The sequence below is a fragment of the Vigna umbellata genome, chromosome 8 (assembly GCF_029865625.1).
Source record: "Vigna umbellata cultivar VRB3 chromosome 8, Vumbellata_1.0, whole genome shotgun sequence".
NCBI lineage: Eukaryota > Viridiplantae > Streptophyta > Magnoliopsida > Fabales > Fabaceae > Vigna > Vigna umbellata.
In genome coordinates, this window is record NC_142172.1 from 48698278 (window position 1) to 48719283 (window position 21006).

A 21006-nucleotide genomic window follows, 5' to 3' on the forward strand; every position below is an offset into this window, starting at 1 on the left:
CAAATATATATTTTTTATTTCAGATTTTACATTCTAAAACACAAAAAATTATATTCTATAATATAAAATAAAAAATAGATACACATACATATATATATATATATTAAAATACAAAAATTATATTTCAAATTACATAATCCAAAGTAAAAAAATACAAAAATACAGGTTGAAATCATGGAGGTGCAAAAAGAAATTGTCGAATATCCATTATCTGGCTTACCCACACAACATAAGGCCCATAATGAAAATGAGGGGTGGGGAAAGATAAAAAGGAGCGCGTAAAGAAAAGGTGAATAGAATTGTCATATTAAGGGCAGAGAGAAAGAAGAGGAGAGTGAGGTTGGAATGGCGTCGGAGAAGAGAAAGAGAAAAGCGAACAGTGACGTGAGTAAGAAGAGGAAGAGGAAGGAGGAGGCGGCGGAGGAAGCCGAAGAGAAGTCAGAGGAACGATCATCGGAGGCACTGCGTCTCCTTCAGTCGGCGATGGGTCTTCAGCTTTCGTCGCTGGAGTTGGAGTCCCTCAGACAAGACTGCGTTCTGGAGGTACCCAATCACTCAGATGTCCAAATATTGGGGAAAACTGTTAAGGCAGTGTTTGGCTCCTCGTGGAGGGAGCATCTCTGCGAAGGGAGTGTCGTAGAGGGAAAAGTTAATCCCGGAAGCCCCGCGGTTCTCATCATAAGTTCATCTGCCCTAAGATGCATACACCTTCTCAGGTTCTTTTCTCCCTCCCTCTCTCATTATCTCCATTCCTAATTCCTTCTGCATGCCAAAACCCTAATTTTCTCTTGCAGGGGCTTTCGCTCTTTCACTAAACAATGCCACGCTGCGAAGCTATTCGCAAAGCACTTGAAGCTTCACGAACAGGTACCTTCTTAATTCTGCTTCCCTCCACTTCGACTTGTAAATTCTTCTTAATTCCTATGCACCAGTTGTGAAGCCACACAGCAATTCATAGGCATGTGGCTGAGGGACCAAACTGCTCGCATTTTTAATTTTAAAACTTTAAATTTAACTCCCTTTTCCTTGTACTCTGAAAAAAAATTAAATATGTTTCTCTATGTATAAATTGAATGTTTTGTTCTTTACCGGTGCATGGTTTCTTTTTCATCCCAACTTCTTGATTTTTCCTTCCCTTTCTTGATGTTATAAATTGTTATTCTTCTTCGTCGTGGAAACATTACCAACTGATTTTGCTTTATGATCAATGCAGATTTCTTTGTTAAAGAACCGTGTTAACATTGCTGGCGGCACTCCAAGCAGGTTGGTAATCCCTCGCCCTGCTACTAAAGAAGACTGTACTTTTTTACTGACCATCTGATTGGATATACTTTTGATAAGCAGTATTGACATTGTTAAATTTAGTCACGTAATTCTTGTCATATATGAATTTCAGGATAAAGAAGCTAATTGACGCTGAGGCGTTAGACCTTTCAAGGTTGCAAGTACTGGTGCTAGATTTGCATCCTGATGTAAAGGGGTATTCGTTGTTGACCCTTCCACAAGTCAGGTTTGGTCGTGGTTTCTATCTGTTCTACTTATAAGTAACGCTGTCGTCTCTCTTGTAAGATTTTGCATAAATTTAGAAGCTGATGATGATGGTACTGATTGGTACATGTACATATAACTGATTGGCAGGGATGAATTCCTGGAAGTGTTCAAGAACTATTTTTATGAAGCGATGATCCAGGGTGGTCTGCGTATTTGTCTCTATGGTTTAAAGGACAAACATAAACAAGGGAATACAGTTCCTGATACATAACATCTCATGTTTTGATTTAGGCATGTAGCTTATTAATTTTTTTTTACAATTCCGTTTATCTTCAAATGACGGACGTATTTGTTATCAACGGAATATCGTTGCCTTTAACCATGGGAGAGTGACAATTTTGTTGTAAGTGGGGTTCATACTTATAAAAAACACATTTCTAAGTAACTAAGAAGGTGCTTTATTTGTGTAGATTATCGGGATTAATCGAATGCCCCTATTTTTTTGGTATGATGTCATTATTGGTGTTAGTGTGTAATTTTATGAAAATTTACCATTTTCGAGGAAATATTTATCCGTAATTTCTCTCTGAAACTACCTGAATGACCAATTTGATTTTTATTATGTAAATGGGTAAGTTTTGCTTGGAAAACATGATCGAAAGGTTATTAATGATGTCTTCACTGTTAAAAAAAAAATTGTGAAACACAACTTCTTTACTATGGGAAATAATACACTGTTCAAATGTAGTGGTTCGGGTGCCTTTATCGTAGCCTTTGGTTGTGATATTGGCTAACAGCCTAATTATATGGTATGGTGTAGAAGGGGTCAAGGGATTATGAAGGTGGATAAAAAAGATTTAGTCCATTTACGAATATTTCAATGAGAAATCTTTAGGTCAGTCTCTTCGAATCAACATCCCGACCTGACAAAATGTTAAACAGAAACATAATACCTGGAGCATCTAATATGAGATTACGCCGCAGTTTATTAATTTAAGTTAACACTAATGAATATTTCTAATATCAATAACTAATCTTAATCATTATTTTTTATAAGGACAAGATCCAAATTAGTGAATTTTTGTTTGCAGGAGACGGTGGATAAGAAATCAAGAGTGAGTGGTCTGCCTCATCCACTTCGTAGCTGACCATTTCTCCCCAGAGATTACCTCACATCCTCCATGCACACTTTTGGGATCTGATTGGCCATCCAATCCCTGCCAAGATCAAATACGAAAATTTTCACCGTAAATCTTCGTTTGAAAAAATGCAAAATACTAACAGTTACAGTCTCCATATGCAATAGCCTGACCATTGACATTTTCTATCACAAAATACCACGCGATGCCCAATTGATAAACCAACTAAATCCTATGATGAGTACAAATTGAAAAAATATATATAAAAGAAAACCTATAGAGGCATCTCTATCCTTCATTCTTATACTGGTTCTTCCTATCTAGCACCGGTTCTTGACAATATGTAATGGTAAAAGCGTCTTATTAAGCACCAGCGCTTGTATATTTATGGGGTCAGATGCTACAAAACTAAGTTTATGTAATTAAAAAATGTTAACATTAAGAAAATCTAGGAAGCAGGGATCATTCAATAAAAGTTTTTATGATATGTTTGGTAAGGAGGGGCAGTAATGAAAATGGCGACAGTGAATTTAATTTTGTTTGTTTGGTAGGAAAGAAAAAAAAGGAAGGGAACACTAAAATTGAGTAGGTCACTATACTACTTTTCCACTCTATTTCCGTTCTCTCCATCTCACTACTCGTCTCTTTCTATTTCTCTTCAACAAAACACCTTTTAACTTTTACTTTATTTTTCATCTATAGTCACTCAACCTTTTTATTTTCATTTATTTTATTCTCTCCTCTATATCAAACAGAGCTTTATAAATGTTGGGTTAGAGAGATAGTTGTTTCAATTATAAAAAACAAGAATATGTGATGTGTAAATTTAAGATGCATAAAAGATGATACAGAAAAAAAATACACTAGAGACATGGAGGCTTAGGAAGAGTAGACAACATGCAAGGAGTCACTACAAGATCTATGGCAAAGGAAAAAGAGAATGAAGAAAGAATTCAACAATTTCAGATACTACTAAAGGCAGACTAACAAGAGCCAAACTTATGGCAAGGAGCTTGAAGAGGAGTTAGGAAGAGTATGCATCAAATCAGAAAAGACGAGAATATTCTTGAGTAAAAATAATATTCTTTCTTGTTTGAGATCATGTTGGGAGAAATCTATTTACCAAATATAAACTAAGGAGTAGCTTTCTTTAATGTAGACTTCACTATAGGAAATTAGTTCTCCTGTTGGTAAAAGCCAATCATTAACAGGAAACATACTCCTAGATCAGGATTCAGAATTCAAGCTCATGGGGATAGAAGCATTAATGAAGAAATCATGGTTTCATTAACTTCCCAAACTAACCTGCGAGCTTCCCCTAAAAGCTACAAAGGTAGACGTCCAATTGGACAGGAGAATTTCATTTTTATTATTTGTCTAACTTCCTTGTAGATGCTTCCTCTGGAAGTTAGATTAGTATATGTTCAAAATCAATGTATTTAGAGCTTCGTTAGCTTCTCCAACACACTTCTAGTTCGGCTTATTGGTTTCTCTACGACTTTTATCTTGTGTTCTCTCTTGAAGAACTTGATTTTCTCTCTTTTGCTTTTATCTTGAGTTAATTTATCTTCTTACATCTTTTCAACATTTAACTTTAAACCTCTGTTTTTCTTGTTTGTGTTGGCTAAACCCAAGATATAGCTACTCTTGGGTTTTCTACGATTTCTTAGTTGAAAAAATACTTGAAGTTGATAGATCTTCACAAATGCCATGGGGGGTTTCCATCAATATCTATGTTTAATGATCTTAGTAGTTTGAACAACAATTATGTTGATTTGGGTAAACCCTAAAGGATTAAGACCATTGTTGTGAATAATGTTTATGTATTTACACCTTTGTCTTGGATGAGTTTATTAACCGATGGGATAGGCATATAACCAGTGGCCCCAGATAGGAGCCATCATTCAAAACCAATCAATGGGTAAAAAGGGGTAAACATGAATCTACTCTTAAACTCTGTTTTTACATAGAAAAAGTAGATTGGTTCTTGTAATCTTGAATTTATCACTTAAACACTATGGTTACTCTTTGCGCCTTATGCTTATACTAATTAGTTTGGTAATTTTCTTTTGTAGTAATTGGTTATTTGATACCATGGACTCTTTAGCAATGACACATGCACTTGCAGATGATCAAATACATATTCTGTCTCTTGGGCCTAAAGGTACAATCTTAAAGACACATAAAAGTACTAGAACAATTATGGAAATAGTTGTTCCTATTTCATAATTAACATGGATAGCGTCCATAATAAGCAAATTAACTGCACTCACCATACTCCAGAAAAGCACAGCATTTCCTTTAGTTGGCTTGACAGATAGCCCTTGGACAAGTTTCCCACCACAGTTACATTCACCTGAACCAGCCTGAATCATATTGTATATTATAAACAACGGCATCAGTACAATCAAAATGTCCGAAAAGAGTGACAGATACAGTAGGCAACACCTAACACGGAATAGATAGCTAATACTAGCATGTTACAAATTGAGCATACTTCTATTCCGTGTCCAAAAAGAGTACACAACAGCTACCAAAATAAGTGACATAACAAATTTCAGAAAACAAGAAGCTTACCGATGGGAAATATGTTTCTCCTCCTTCAACATTGTCACTCAAATACATAAGCATTGTGGCTATTCGCTGCCCACCACGCTTCAAGTTGAACTGTCACAAAAAAGAAAGGCAGAACAGGTCGCAAATAGGGTTTCAAAGAAGCCACTTCAAGGAAATGCACATGTGGACTACAATTTGAAAATTAAAATAAGAGCAAATACAACTTACAGTGTCAGAAAAATAGTCATGATGAGGTTTGTAATATTGATTCTTCTCGTACCTGTGCTGCTGCAGACGTTAGCCTTAATACTAGCAAACCCACAAATGTTCAGATAGAGTGAAAAAATAAGTCATATTCTCACCTCAAGACTTGCATAAGCTCACCGTTCTCAATTGGTATTTGAGAATAGACAGAGATTCTTTTTTCAATTGCCTAGATGAGCAAGGTGACCATAGTTGATCAGACTGTACAGTTAAAATTACTTAATAAAGTACGATTTTGTTTAAAATATACGTATGTGTGTGTGTTTGCCTATATATATATATATAGTCTACTAACTAAACTAGTTCATATGTTTAAAACTGAATCTTGTAATTGGTTCACTGGAATCCAAACACGCTCTGAACTTATTTACTGAAACCCAAACCATGCCCACCCTTGATTTAAACAGTGGCAACACTTTCAGTCTTTTCTATGATCAGATTTATACATTTCGGAATCGCTATAACTCTTCATGATTGTGATGTGACCAAAACCAGGGTTGGTACAATATTTCAATTTTCAAAAACAAAATAGGTCAGAGGTCACTAATAAACACCCAACAAGGTGAACCAGCTACCTCCATGAAAAACAATGTAGTATGTATCGGAGTACAAAAACTTTTCCAAGGTTATGGTCACACAGTCCGTGTATTTTACCCTGCTTTGATGATTGAAATAAAAGATTTGAGGGAGTAAAATTGTTAACTTACTTGTACCATAGCATATTTTCTTTCTTGAGGATTCAAAAACATACCAGAGCTGGTCCTGACGTTACTCTTGATTCCCTATGGATAGAAATATCACATTTAATGAAGAAATACATGTTCATAGATGCAAATGACTCCATAGACTTAAATAACTTGCCAAATAGAGGGGTAGTCCACAGAGGGGTAGTCCACAGAGAAGATCAGACAATAATTTCTAAATAACTCTTAAAATGGATTCAGCACTAGATTTGAAGCATAAAATTCTTCTTTTTAAATTTGAAAACTTCTCACTTATCTTCTTTTCTAGCCCAATATTGCATATTTTCTGTGAGAAAGGTTCTCCCACCCACAGATGAAACCATTTAATAGTTTAAAAAAATATAATTTATTCATGAAGGAGAAGAAATAAAAACCAGAGTCATAATAAAGTGAACTGGTTCTAAAAGAATTCAACAATATAGAAGGTTCAAACGTAACAAAATAATAAGCTCCTGAATATGCATGTGCACATTGTCTTCCTAAAAGGCATTTAGTATTTTATTTCAAATTCATCATACATACAAAAATTTTCCCTCGGAGAATATGGCAATACTTCACTTAGGCATATTGAAACTTAAACCCTGTCTCATCACCTAGCATGCATTGATGATTATGATCAGTCAAATTGAAATTCAAACAGAAATTGTTAGTGTACCTTTCCGGTTTTCGTATCAACCACAGTTGAAATTTGCAAGCGAGGGAGAGCTAAAGCCCTGAGATAATCACATTCCTGTAAGATAAAATAATTTTAATACATACATACGGTCATCATCAGTACATTTTTTATTAAGCAAAAGAATATTTTAAAAGTATTGTTAATTGCCCAGGTATTTGACCTCAAGAAACATTTTAATAATGAAAAACAGCATTTAGTAGAGATAGCATACCTCTAAACTCAAGAAGTTATGAAGTACAATAATTCGAGGAGACCAGCTAATCACTTCAGGTTTGACCTACGATTGAGGATCAGACGGGAATATAATAAAAATTGAAGCACGCAAATCTATTCATTTCTCAAAAAAATGAGAATAGCAAAAGAAATCCACTGAAAAAAGAAAATAAACTGGCTATTCAGACAACACAGACTGACATCAAGGCTTTAAACGTAAATTATTAGACAGAATGACATAGATATTGGTCACTCAGAGTGCAATCAAGTATTCTTTAACCAAGCATTTAATTGAACAGAGAAGCGAACTTTAATCTTATTGTATCTTTCGAATTGGAATTACAATTTTATATATTTGCACCAAACGTAAAAGCAATAATATTTTAAACATTTATTTTACTTGAAGGTCTGTGTGTGATTCTATCATAGAGGATGAGGCTGAGAAAACATGTAAAAATAAAAGTTTAGCAGAAGAAAGGGAGGACAACAGACATACATATCCAAGGCGTAAGATTTCTGCTTCCTTGTCATTATTCCAAAAAGGAATACCTGAAAATCAAAAGAAATGGTTTAAAAAGAAGTTCCAATGAAAAAAATTGCAAGTTATTAACAACTTTAAAAATATGTAAAACTGAAATACACTGATGGAATAACTAATAACAAATATATTTTTGTGTTACAGAATGATTGAAAAAAAACAAATATTATATCTAGAAGACTCAGCCACGAAAAGTTTCAAAACTTAGTCAAGAATTAAAATAAACACATTGATACAATACTACATTTTATTGTTAAGGTAAAGCATTGCACACGGTGGAAACACAGAATTAAATATATACCGTATGTGATAAATAAATGTTAGCAGCCGTGGAACTAACTTAGCAGGTACCAAGCACTCTGAAGTGATTAAAATAGGCACCAAATGCAATCAAAGAAATAATCTTTGAGAAATTGTACATAAAGCAACGACTCTGATACAGTAAGAAAAACAAAAATAACACGGACCTCTTGGCAATTGAAGGTAACCGTCACCTTCGAGTCCACGCAATCTTCTAAATGGCAAAGAATCAGAGCCTGCACGAACCAGTTAGGCTAACAGAATACAAGAATAATAATCAAGAAAAGCATATAAAAAATCTTGGTCAAATATCCCCTGTGATAAGTCCCCTATTAGTTTCATTTCAACTCGTTAAAGAAGAAAGGTAGGATACGATACCGTATGAGTCTTCCAATTTTCGAATGATAGCCAACTGAGAGAGAGCACCTGCAATGTAAACAAGAGGTTTTGTGAGTGTCAATCCAAGAGTAATAGGATACGATTGTTGAGATATGTGATGATTTAGGGCAGTGCGGGAAGATAGAAGAAGAAAGAGCAAGAAAGCGTGCATTTGGAAGCTTCTGGTGTCTCTGAAATGTGAATCAAGTGAGAGCGTGTATTGAAGAAGAAGAAGAAGAAATCGGAGAGGAAATACATCATGATTTGCAGCGGGAGATGGGGGTTTGTGAAGATGATTGCAAGGAACGGAAGAAAAGAGAAGAGTGAAAATACCTATAATCATTCCGACGGTGACGAAAGTGAGAAGACCGAAGACAATTCTCATGGAGGGAGCCATGGAGTTGAAAATGAAATGTCTTTTGGTCTCAAAGAACAAAAATGACAAACCGCTTTTAACGCCCATTGCTTTTATGCTCCAATGCCTCTGCCAATCCACCACTTCTTCGGGTACATGCTTCAGTCCAAATAAAAAAAAAAAAACATTTTTAGATTTTAAAAAAATTTGTTACTAAAATTTAGTCATAAAATAAATAATGTTAAACTTTATTATATGTTATTGATTGAGTTTTAAAAACATTTATAACATTTAAAAGGGATAAAATAATAAAATTACACATTTATACTCAACTATTTTCCTTTTTGGTATCCATTTTATCACTTACGTAAAGTTTTACTAAAATCAATTTTATTAGTTTTATCTTCTAAGAGTGTTTTTATTTAATTTAACTGTTTCTTTTTTAAATTTAACTTTTTTTAAAACTATAATAACTATCAATAGTAAATGAACTTTCTACAAAATAAAAAATTTATATATAATAAAATTGCAAAAGTTAATTATATTTTTTATTATAAAAAAGTAAAACACATACTACATGCTTTCACTACTATTTGTAAAAGTGAATTTACTTTTCTTTATGCCGTAGATTTTTGTTTATTTCATAAAAAAAAAAATTAGGATTTAATTTATTTTTGGAATAAAAGTGATTAGTTTTTGTATCAAAATTTGTGAAGTGGTGGAAGTTTGAAGTCTAAGGTGAGGAAATCTAAATATTTACTTTTATTAAGTAGTAGAAACTAAATTTAGTAATTTTAAATACTCTAAATTTAAAAACAATCACAAACTTTAAATTTGCATCAACAAATATTTTTTGTTCCATGTCTGAATTAATAAGAAAACCCATTGACTAAACATATACCAAATTTAAGGGATGATAATTGGATTTCCATTTATCAAATAGATAACAAAAATAATTATTACATAACAACTACAAAGAGAAAGTGTTATTAAGTAGGTACTTATATGGATTTAAAACGACTTAACAAAACCTAAAGGTGAAATAATAAAATGAAAACTAGAGATATTGATAAGATAAAACTCGCGGCAATTATTCGTGTAAGGTAAAAATAGAAGTTAAAGAGATATTTATCTTTGTTAAGAGTTAATGAATTTCACTTTTCTTAAGATAAAATATGTGTTTGATTTATTAAGAGGAGGTTCATCGAAAAATACAATATTAATAAGATTTTAATCTAATCATACAAGAGATTAATATTATTCTCTATCCAAAATTTTAAAATAATACATTAATGGTCTTTATTTTTATACAATAATTTACTTTTTTATTTTTATTCAATGTACTTAAACTTATTTTCACGTAAATTAGATATTAGACCGAGCTTTTTATATAACGTAAAATAAATGAAGGTTTTTATTTTAGTTCCGGTTATGTTTTATTTCTTTCACTTTGTATTTAATATTTTTTTGCTGAACATTTTTTCTATAATATTTTGGTTGAGAAAATAAGTAAAATTCTTAAATTAACGAAACTTTGTTAGCATAGTTGGTGGGGATTGGATAAATAGAGATACAACAGTACAAACTTATTTCTCCAACTATTAATATGTTAATACAAGTTTTTTTATAATATTTTTTATTGAATTTAAAATATGTTAATATAATAAGAAATAGAAGATGTTCGAAAAAAGATTGTGCTGAATTTGAAAGCGTGGAATTGACGGTGCAGAGAAAAGTATGGGAAATGCGAAAAGGGAGAAGATAGAATCATGATGTGGAAAAAGGTAGAAACGATTGGTTAAGAGAGAGGAGGGAAGAGTATTTTAAAATGCACAATCCCAGAACGAAACAATGTTTTGTTGGCGCCACGAAAATCCCGTGGATGCGAGCAAGCGAGGGAGAGGAGAGGAAGCAATGTCATTCTCATCGTCATAGCAGACACAAAAACGTTTAAACAATCAAAACGGAACAGATTCAATCATTTCCATCTCTCCTCACCTCACTTCGTAATAAAAAAAAATGCTCTCCTCTTCTTTGCCGGCGGCAATCCTCCTTCTCTTCTTCTCCGTCGCCGCGGCCGCCGCCGATGAAGACCCTTGCAATCGCGTATCGCAATTGGTATTCCTCAAGCCCTACCAAGCCTTGCATATCTGTTTCTTCAATTCTCTGTTTCTTCCAACGGAGGAAGGCTTTGTGTTTGTGTGTCATGGTTATTAACATTAATAAATGTGTTTGCAGGTTAAGATACAGAGCTGGATTGATGGGAAGGAAGATGAAGAGTACAATGGTATGAGTGCAAAATTTGGCTCTTATTTGCCTGTCGAAGCTGTTCAAACTGCCAAACTTCCCGCTGTTTTTGCCGATCCTATGGACTGCTGTTCCGCTTCAACCGTAAAGGTTTATTTCTCATTTCCTTCCTTCATATCATGCATCCACTGTTTTCCCCAACTTTATTCGTTTTCTTACACCGCGCGTCTTCATATTTCAAAATCTGTCCGTAACATGTCAGCTTCCTCAATAGTGTGCTTCTGCGTTCTCGATTTTGCAGTTATCTGGATCAGCAGCTCTCTGCGTACGAGGAACTTGTGACTTCTCAGCTAAAGCTGTAGTTGCACAGACCGGAGGTGCTGCTGCCGTGTTTATGATAAACGACGCAGATGGTATATTCAAGCGCTTCAAACACATGGTTTCCATTTTACGTTTAATCTGAATAAATAAAGTATATTAGACGTATATGAGGTGTCATTTGTCAGCCTGGTAACCTCCCCACTTATTTGTCAGCTTGGTTGCTCACACTCTTCTTCTTTAGACTGAAGTCTCTTCGTGCATGCTGTACAGCGTACTCAGAATCTAAGCATGGGGTTTAATAAAGAGTAGCAAGGTTAAATCTGGGCTGTTAAGCATAGTTTGAATTCCGACTGCCAACTATTGTCACTTTCTTGGGATCTGGATAAAGATTTTAAGTTTAAACTGATGTATATTAATGCATTTTTTCCAGGAAAGCTGTTATGAAGGGATAAGGTGTTGCTTTGTTTTTTGTACTTGAAAATAGGCAAATAGCTCAATTTTATAAAATATTGGAACATAATAGACTGTCACTAAACAACAAAGTGAAATATCATTGGACTACTTTTGGCAATTTAGATACATTAAATGGTAGTGCTTTGTATGAGAGGAATTATGTTACATGCTGAAATTGGATTCTTCTTAGATATATAAAAACATTAATGAGCCTTCACATGACACCTCTAGATTTTAGATTGATCATATTTTCCACTGACAATAGCCCAGAATTAAATCATGTAGTTTATCAGAACAGTCTGCATTGTTTTTCCTAATGTTACTTGCCATTAGTCTTATTAAATATTGGTTCACATAATAAACTGTACAAAAGAGGATGATCACTGATCATGTTTTTTTTCTAATGCTATTTCAAAACTGCGGAGATGAGAAAGGGAACAGGGCAATACCTTAGCAGTAAAAGGAAATCCAATCTCATTGCACATCTGAAGCCTGTATCGGAGTTCACAATGAAACTATGATAACAAGCATCGTTGCATTATTTTTGTTTTTATTAAATCCGTAGAGGTTATTACATATAGGAAAAAGGATCCCCTAATTGTGTTAGCATTACAATTACAGTTCACTAACTTAAACTTACCTTTACTGCTTTTTTTTTCTTTCTATGTTATTTTCCGCTTTTAAACCGTTTAAGTAAATAAAGTTTTATATGATCCTCTTTGGCTGAGATTTACCTGTTTATTTTATGTCAGAACTCTTTGAGATGGACTGCTCCAGTGACCAAAGCGTAAATCTTTCAATTCCAGTTGTGCAGACAACAAAGTCAGTAGGAGACGCTCTCAACAAACTTTTAACATCTAAAAAGAAAGGTCTGTCTTCGATTTCTTAAACTTCTATTTGTAGTTTGTTTACCACTACTGCTTTTGTGAAAGAGCTTTGTATTTACTTCTCTATTTCATTTTGTCGTACATGTCTAAGATGCATGTAATGATAATATAATAGGGGACCAGAGATAAACTAGCAAGTTAAAATCTAACATTGAGCACTCTAGATAAGCTATTTTCTAGCACATATAATCCTAATAATAAGTAAACAACTAAGTCGAGAGGAAAAGAATTGCATGTTTATTGCGTGTATTACGTTCTCTAATCTCTCTTTTATATGGTAAGCTATTGTGCCTTGAAAGGGAAAAAAGAAAAATAAGAAGAAAAAAATGTGCAGATTCACTGTGATATTTATCTATGATATTTATAACTCTCTTCCTCAAAAGTTAGTAAATGAATATCATCAATTTACCTGCAAATTCTTGAAATCTAGCAATAGGAAGTCCATTAGTGAAGACCTTCGCCACTTGGAGTCCTCCATACCAACATGTGTTGTAAGTTGTAACTACAATGCCTTTGTCCAATTTCTCTTTGATGAAGGGTACGTGAATCTTTATGTGTTTTGTCTTGTAACAAGGTAGACTGAATTTGTTGTCACAAAATCATTTCGGAATTTGCCCGTATTTAAGTGATGATGTCTGAGTAGTGAGTTGAAAGAAACAAAATTTTGTTCCTTTTATACGGCAAAAGAAATAGAAAAATAACGAATAAGCTTAGTTGAACGACTTATATACAACAATAGAATATAATATATTAAAAAATATTTAAAGAAATAATATAATATTTATAAGATTAAAATAACTTTGTTGATAGTGGAACCTGGCGCTAGGAAGCCTCAGAGTCGAGACATCTATCTCTTGGAACCTTAGAGTCATATGTGTTGTAACAATAGTGCCTCCATCCAACGTCTATTTGATGAAGTGTTTGGTATCACTTATTTCTAAGTGTTTTGTTCTGTCAGGAGTGGATTATGATTAAGGCTGACAACGGAGTTGTTGTCACTAAACAATTTCATAACACCCTCATATTTAACTTTGAGGTAATCGAGGATAATCTTCATTCCTAATCCTTTGAAATTCTGAAGAATTTATTTATTCACAATTTTAGTGAGATAGTATATAAATGGTCATTATAATGTTGTAATTAAGGATATAATATAAAGTTATCTATTCACAGACTGCTCGTTAATAAAGATATGATTATAGTCGAATAATTAAAATGTTATCTGTTAACTTTATAAAAAAAGTGTTTTATAAACTTTTGCTGAAAATAGTTTAATCAAATACATTTATAAAATTTTCTTTTTCTTAAAATAGAAACTACAAAGTCAAACTAAACATGTCTTTTAAACCTAAAAGTATGAAATGAAAATAGGAAATGTTTCCGAAACCAAACGGCCCCTTACTCGTCTTGGTCCTGGAACATGATTCAAAGGGCTAACTAAAGGTGTCAAGAAGGGTCCCCGGACGGTCAATATCCTCCTGACTGAAAGTTTTACTATTTTGTTCCGGTTGAGACAAAGAGCGCCCTTCTGCTCTGTTTTCCTTACCAAAAGTTGTATGATTCGCCCACTTCTAAATAGATCCCTTGGTTTCCCCATTTGGTCATGAACTTTCTCCCTTCCATGAAACTGGTAGCAAGTGTCGTGTTGCAATCAATTACACTTGAGTACTGTTTCATACCAAGACACAGACTTTTTTTTATGTTGCCTAACATGCACTTCGGTGATGAATTAATTAATTAAACATTCGGTAAATAGTAAAATACCCAACTTTTAGCACTGCAAAGCGTTATTTATATACATATGCTCATTTATTCGCACAAATGCATTAAATAAGATAAAAGAAAAATATTATTGCATTATCAACGTCAAGTGCATTTCTTCTGCTACATGCCCAGTTTGTTTCGCACAATTTACTGATGGTTGATTCTGAGTTGTTCATTTCAGTGGAGGTTTTGCCATATGCTCCAACTCGCCCAGTTGTAGACTACTCAGTTGCATTTTTGTGGCTGATGGCTGTTGCAACAGTTATATGTGCTTCATTATGGGCAGATATAACTGCTCCCGATCAAATCGATGAACGCTACAACGAGTTGTCTCCCAAGGTTTTTCCATGCAACCCTATATCTATCTTAATCTTTAAGATATATGCTCAAATGCGATCATCTGAACTTTTCTCGTTGTTTGACGTAACTGAAGTAATTTAAGTTACTTAGTGATGCGAAGGTGTGCTTCCAGTGAGTAACAATTATTCAACAATGTTCAAATGGGACATTTGTAACCAGTAACCACAGAGTGACCTTGGCTTCCGTGCTAACTTCTAATCTACGTTTCCTTTTTTCTTTGACTGCCTTCTGTATTGCTAGCCATTGATCTTTCAGTCTGTTAACTATTAAATGAAGCCATAGAGAATGGTTTCTTCCATTCATTTTGTTTACTCGTTAATACATCTTTATGCTATATTAGTATGTAACATAAAGCTTCTTGTTTTTTTTTTCATAGAGCGCTATGTCGGAAGCAGGGAAAGACGATTCTGAGGAAATAGTTAACATAGATACAAAGGGTGCTGTCGTGTTTGTCATTACGGCATCTACTTTTCTTGTGCTACTGTTCTTCTTCATGTCGTCTTGGTTTATCTGGGTGCTGATTATACTTTTCTGCATTGGTGGTATTGAGGTAAGGTAGCTCATTTTCATAGATTTTACTCCCAACCTTCTAGCCATAAAATATCAACTAATGATGTTGAGATAACTTCTTTTTAACATACAATCCAATCCTTCCATTATTTCATTATGATAATATGGTTGCCAAATAATAATATAGGTGTCAAATGCTTGTTTTAGTTGTACTAGTATTATTTTTCTAACCAAGTAATAGGATTGAGGAGAGGGAGTAAAGTGTTTGAGAAGCCATACATCTGCATCCAGATAGGCTTTACGAAACCCAAATACATTAGATACGTATGATAACCTACACAAACCAAAGAATGTATGATAACCTAAAAATACGGTAGATCAAGGTAGAAATGGGATGTCAACCCCTCTCAGTTAAACTTCTGAACTACTTGACATAAATGTTGAACTCGATTATACAGGATTGCTTTAACTAACAAAGTGTTTAACCCGACTTTTTGAGTTTTCATTTTTTTTACGGCTTCTTTTACAGGAGAAGATAAAATATGCCACTGTAGTCAATTATGTGATACACTGTTAGAATATGATTACTTTAGCCTGTGTTTTCTTCATTCTATGGGGAGTTGGGTTATAGTTGTATTTATTTACGATATATATAACAGTTTATACATACTTCATTGTCATCTTTTATAAAATCTTCTATGTCAACTGTGTCATTGATCTTTTAATTTAATTTTTTAAAAAAATAATGAAATTGTATTGATTTATAAAGTCAACAAGGAATATTAAAGATTATTTCACATAATTTTTAGAATCTTCAAAAGAAATAATGTTCAAAAACATGTTAAAAATTATGTACTTCTAATAAAAGATAATATTGTAATATATATATATATATATATATATATATATATATATAACTTACCATACATTTATTTTACCATACAAATATTGGGTAGTGTTATTAGGTAAGTTCCCATACACTTATTTTATCATATTTCACTCTTTTAACTAACTCATTTTGATCGTATCTTATTCTATCACTAAATAGGCAAACAAAAGAATTGAATAAAACACTATTTTAAAAACGATCTTATGATTAAATGAAGGTATATAAAAGGGGCTTTTAGGGAAGCTAATTTAAGGAGTTTCTCCTTCGCCTTCTCTGTTCCAAGATCCTATACACTCCCCAATAGTTTTTAACTTAGAAACAACTTTTAATCCAAAAAAAATATGAAAGTATTACTTTTAACTTTAAAGTATCTTTTAAGAAGCAAAAAAATTCAGACCGAATGTTAAATAACTTCTTGCGTGTGCGTACCTTCCAAATATCTACTTCAGCAGGAAAGCCAACATTGGCTCCACATACTCATCCTGCAAAAAAAAAAAAGTATCTTTCACATTTTGGTGAGAAGTTCAATGGTGAGTGAAATCCGCGCTAATAAATAGGTGAATAACAGCAATATTTACAATGATTGAAAAAGTCTAGGAGTAGTCTACTTCATTAGTTTGCCCATAGCCATTGTCAGTGAACCCGGGATGGACCCATTTAGATTCACTTAGATTCACTTCTGTTGGACTAAACCTATTTATCTCGGGCTTGTTTCTGTCCGGAGTCTGTTTCGCATCGTATCTTTTTTGTACTTAGGAGGATATTTTGTTTGCCACCTAGTTGTATTTTATCTTTAAGTCTGTCTTATAAAATTCACTTATTCTTTTAAAAATACATAAGACTGTACTTTCACTCCTCCATTAACTGGTATTTTGATCTATTAGAAAGTTGAAACCACGATACCTATAAACTGTTGACAAGGATTTGATCTGTTTTTTTTTTCTTTTTTATTTGTTTGAAATTCCTCTTTTCGTTAATGGGAGTTTGCTTCCATTTTCAGGGGATGCACAACTGTATTGTAAGCCTCGGTTTAAGGTACAAATTAATAAATATCTTCTTTCTTCTAATGAAAAGGGAAATCAATGTTCTTTCTGCATGCTGTATATATCTTCACTTTCTCAAGTTTTTTCTCAAATATATGCGCAGGAAACGTCCAACTTGTGCTCAGAAGAATGTGAATTTACCTTTCTTTGGAGAGGTTTCTATTTTCTCGCTGATAGCGCTGCTATTCAGCGTGACATTTGCTGTTTTATGGGTTGTATTTCGGCACGAATCATTTTCATGGTTTGGCCAAGATTTTCTTGTGAGTTCCAGTATCTAGTACGTGTGCATAAGTCTTTCTATTGTTATTCTGTTTCTAAATTTAAACTTTAAGACAGTGAGGCAAACATTTTATGGTATCACGATGCTTGATATGAATGCCAATCTCTTTTCTGGATAGTTGACACTGAATACTGACTCTAATCAGAGGAGCTGAGAGAGCCTGAGAGGAACCCTAGAAATTGAAAAATGATTTTTGTAACAATGGCAGAAGTTGCTGCGGTTTCCAGCTTTTTGTCTGCCTAGTGTTGACATGTTCATTTTTATAAAAAAAATCTGCGCACATTTAATTCAGTAACTTCTCTACATATGTACATGTATGAATACTCATATCAGAGCATACGTTCAGCCACAGAAATATGATGCATATATTTTTCAACTCAATCATTGTGTAGTGAATGTGTATTCTTGTTGGGACAAAACTGGTATCTCTCTTGATTCCGTAGTGAGCTTTCTCAGACATTGCACTAAAGAGTTGTCTGTTGTCTCAATTGTGGGTTTTGTCATTCATGATCAGCTATGCAACTTACTTGACATATGGCTTTATTCTTAACAGGGCATCTGTTTGATGATAACAGTATTACAGATGGCTCGGTTGCCTAATATTAAGGTACCTTAATGAGTTCCTTGTGTTTATATTATAACTGTTGTTTCTTTTCTCGTTTATTCCAATATCTGTTGTCATCTCTCATTATTTACTTATGAATCTGATATGGTAGGTTGCAACGGTCCTACTTTGTTGTGCATTTGTATACGACATTTTTTGGGTATTCATATCTCCAGTGATATTCCAAAAGAGTGTCATGATTACAGTAAGTCTTTGTTCATACTGGTATATTTCTTTAACTTGGATTGGTGCGGTGCAGTTTGGACCTCCAATATCCCTAATCGTATACCCAAACCATCCTGTTATTTCCTTTCCCGTCATTATGTTTGTTGTCATATACAGTTTCATTCAACAACCGTCTTTCATCTTGCTGAAAATATCTAGGCTGTGATTCTCTATTCAGTTTTTAGTTTTAAAAACTATTTTATATTACTCACCATTTCACAATATTTAGGACATTTAAATTGATCTTTTTAAACTCTTTTCATTATTCAAATATTTTATTTTGAGAAGGGAAGTCAAATTTATTTTAATTTTCTTTTTGAATAAAGTATTTCAACTACTACCAAATACATCAAATTATTTAAACGAACATAATATTTTGACATTTAATAAATTTTTACACTCCTCTTAATTTCACTATTTTATCATTTTTTTCTTTATAAATATAAAAGTATATTATTTTAGTGACCATATTACCTTTAAAAATAGGTTATCAAGTGAAACAATAGGTAATAATTAGAAAATATTAATATTGATGGTACTGATTAGTTGGTTTGTTGTTATTTTTAGTCAGAGTTTATCAAGAGAAAAATAAATATAGTTTACAATTACACAAGAGTACTAACAATTTAAATAAGAAAATAAGTCCTATCAATATTAATAGAAACATGTCTGCTTGTCATAAATGGAAAAGTAGACATAACAATGTTTTTGTCTTATTAACTACATCCTAATCAAAATTGAGAAGAAAACTAAAAAGGAAAAGACATGAATTTGAGAAACTAAAGAATTTCAAATTCTTTTTTTAGTTAAAATTTAAAATTCTCTAATTCTAAATAATCCAATTATTAAAAAAAAGTTTATTTTAATTTATTTTTAAGATTCTTTATAAAAACAATATATTTTATTTAGTTTTTAATTTCTAGATAAAGACTATTTTTATTGAGTGCAATCAAATAGGCCCTTAGATTCTACGTTTTTCTTTTTCTTTTTCATTCTTACCTTGTGTCTGCACTGAAAAGGTATATAGTTATGACTTTTATTTTCTAGGTTGCTCGTGGTGACAAGGCTGGTGGTGAAGCAATTCCTATGCTTTTGAGATTTCCTCGTTTAAGTGATCCTTGGGGTGGCTATGATATGATTGGATTTGGAGATATTCTCTTTCCTGGTTTGCTTGTTTCCTTTTCTCGTAGGTACTGAATCCCTTATTTAGTTAAAAACTTTAATAACTGAAGATTTATAAACTTCTTTTCAATACCGACCTTAGTTTTTCTTTTTACTTTTTAATGTACATCATAAAAGATGCCTTGTTTTCAACGTATGTTATGGCTTTCGATTGTCTCAGATTCGACAAAGATCTTAAGAAGGGGGTCGTAAGCGGATATTTTCTTTGGTTGGTAATTGGCTATGCCTTTGGTAAGTTAGTGTATAATATGTTTGCGTTGAAAGATTGTTGATTTTGCTCGTATGATATGAAGTATGCTTAAAAATTAGTCTCCTACATGACATGAGTTGACATTTTCTGAGTATGTTTCCTTTTTCAGGGCTGTTCTTCACATATCTGGGGCTATATTTGATGAACGGTCATGGACAACCTGCACTCCTCTACCTTGTTCCGTGCACACTAGGTAACTAATTTTGTGGTTCTCATAATTTAGCTAGCTTATTTGGTGCCAATTTGTTTATATATGGACAGGAGTCGCTGTGGTATTGGGATGCAAAAGAGGTGAGCTAAATATCCTTTGGAATTATGAAGCAGACTCGTCTTCGTCTTCCTCCAACTCCAACAATACCTCAACGACCGACACCAAACAGCCTCCCCAAGTTTAGATCCTCACTCACTCACTCCATTGTGTGCTAGTGGGAAGTGCTCACTGATTCATCCAAAGTCAATGAGATGCAAATGCGATTGGGTTGGGTTAGGAGAGTTTCCAGATGTACACACAATTCATTCCTTCCGGGATCTCTTCCATAACTGTAACGTAACTATCTATTCTATTCTTTCATTCTTCCTTCTTTCTTCTCCAGCTAATGCATTATAAATTCTTCTTCTTATTGTTTTTTCTTTTCGCCTTTGGATGGATGGGAAGGATGCCACAAATAACGTACGTTCTCTCACTATGCCTCTACCATGGGTGGGTTAAGTTTTATTCAGTATACCCACTTAACATATATGATCGGTAATATGATCACTTTTTTCAAACCCAGTAAACCAAATTCAATTTAAATATTACTTGTTCAATAATTTCATTACTAAAAAAAGTTACATCATATGAATACCATGTACTATAAATTCTTTTGTATTTTATAAACATTGGCAATATTTATTTTCACGTATTTTTTTAAAAATTTGTTAGAATTATTCGAGATTCAGGTTAAATTGCTAAATAAAATAAATGAATTCCATCCAACTAAAATATATTGATTTGCTTCAAATATAATTAAATTTAACTTTAAATTATTTTTGGTGTCTACATTCATATAAGATTATTTTATTTTTATTAAATAAAAATATTTAAGTATTTAAGGTTTTTATTTAATATTTAATTTTTTTTCTATATTTATTTACCCAATTGACTTTTTATGTTTTTCTTAAACTTAATGTGGCTCTTTCGTTAAATTATGAGTCTGAATCATTTAATATCTATTTTTTTTTAGTTATTTTTTTCTCCCTCTACCTTCCTCCACCTTTCATAATTTTCTTTCACCTCCTATCATTTTCTGTTATCACATTTTTTTTACGGTCTATGATGAATTGCCCTCTCTCACGCGA

At 33.0% G+C, this 21006-nt stretch overlaps 3 protein-coding genes across 6 annotated transcripts; 2 read left to right on the forward strand and 1 right to left on the reverse strand.

Moving 5' to 3' along the window:
• Positions 1–287: 287 nt before the first annotated feature.
• On the forward strand, positions 288–2007 carry LOC124830790 (U3 containing 90S pre-ribosomal complex subunit). 2 transcript variants are annotated; one of them, XM_088096934.1, is made up of 5 exons: positions 288–716; positions 795–867; positions 1214–1263; positions 1397–1544; positions 1639–2007. In XM_088096934.1, the coding sequence occupies exons 1-4, from the start codon at positions 346–348 to the stop codon at positions 1542–1544; spliced, it is 642 nt and encodes a 213-aa protein (XP_087953060.1). In that variant the 5' UTR covers positions 288–345; the 3' UTR covers positions 1639–2007. The 2 variants fall into 2 exon arrangements, with proteins under 2 accessions (XP_087953060.1, XP_047160561.2); XM_047304605.2 differs by having other exon boundaries at positions 289–716; positions 1397–1510.
• A 327-nt stretch (positions 2008–2334) lies between these two features.
• Positions 2335–8798, reverse strand: LOC124830792 (prolyl 4-hydroxylase 1). Its single transcript, XM_088097756.1, has 12 exons — positions 8632–8798; positions 8299–8346; positions 8088–8156; positions 7579–7631; positions 7081–7146; positions 6849–6923; positions 6158–6232; positions 5549–5619; positions 5415–5466; positions 5208–5297; positions 4904–4996; positions 2335–2708 (listed from the first exon to the last, which is right to left on the reverse strand). Exons 1-12 carry the CDS (start codon positions 8759–8761, stop codon positions 2601–2603), a joined length of 930 nt encoding a protein of 309 aa, XP_087953882.1. The 5' UTR covers positions 8762–8798; the 3' UTR covers positions 2335–2600.
• A 1558-nt stretch (positions 8799–10356) lies between these two features.
• On the forward strand, positions 10357–20288 carry LOC124835658 (signal peptide peptidase-like 2). Of its 3 annotated transcripts, none has more exons than XR_015781704.1 (14): positions 10357–10771; positions 10892–11050; positions 11202–11313; positions 12427–12543; positions 14507–14664; positions 15062–15235; positions 17085–17119; positions 17231–17387; positions 17961–18014; positions 18124–18216; positions 19284–19422; positions 19579–19649; positions 19778–19861; positions 19930–19986. XR_015781704.1 is itself a non-coding variant. In XM_088097327.1 (14 exons), the coding sequence occupies exons 1-14, from the start codon at positions 10673–10675 to the stop codon at positions 20061–20063; spliced, it is 1590 nt and encodes a 529-aa protein (XP_087953453.1). In that variant the 5' UTR covers positions 10357–10672; the 3' UTR covers positions 20064–20288. The 3 variants fall into 3 exon arrangements, 2 of the variants coding, with proteins under 2 accessions (XP_087953453.1, XP_087953454.1); XM_088097327.1 differs by having other exon boundaries at positions 19284–19426; positions 19930–20288; XM_088097328.1 differs by having other exon boundaries at positions 19778–20067.
• Positions 20289–21006: the final 718 nt, after the last annotated feature.

Excerpts from the sequence above, each read along its gene's own strand:
- LOC124830790 (XM_047304605.2), top strand. The coding sequence starts at position 346 with ATGGCGTCGGAGAAGAGAAAGAGAAAAGCGAACAGTGACGTGAGTAAG. Across the intron at positions 1,264-1,396 it reads GCTGGCGGCACTCCAAGCAG|GATAAAGAAGCTAATTGACG; the intron begins GTTGGTAATCCC and ends TATGAATTTCAG. Across the intron at positions 1,511-1,638 it reads TTGACCCTTCCACAAGTCAG|GGATGAATTCCTGGAAGTGT; the intron begins GTTTGGTCGTGG and ends ACTGATTGGCAG.
- LOC124830792 (XM_088097756.1), bottom strand. The coding sequence starts at position 8,761 with ATGGGCGTTAAAAGCGGTTTGTCATTTTTGTTCTTTGAGACCAAAAGA. Across the intron at positions 7,147-7,578 it reads AAATCTTACGCCTTGGATAT|GTCAAACCTGAAGTGATTAG; the intron begins GTATGTCTGTTG and ends CCTCAATCGTAG. Across the intron at positions 6,924-7,080 it reads ATAACTTCTTGAGTTTAGAG|GAATGTGATTATCTCAGGGC; the intron begins GTATGCTATCTC and ends TTTATCTTACAG.
- LOC124835658 (XM_088097327.1), top strand. The coding sequence starts at position 10,673 with ATGCTCTCCTCTTCTTTGCCGGCGGCAATCCTCCTTCTCTTCTTCTCC. Across the intron at positions 17,388-17,960 it reads GGTTTGGCCAAGATTTTCTT|GGCATCTGTTTGATGATAAC; the intron begins GTGAGTTCCAGT and ends TATTCTTAACAG. Across the intron at positions 18,217-19,283 it reads AAAAGAGTGTCATGATTACA|GTTGCTCGTGGTGACAAGGC; the intron begins GTAAGTCTTTGT and ends TTTATTTTCTAG.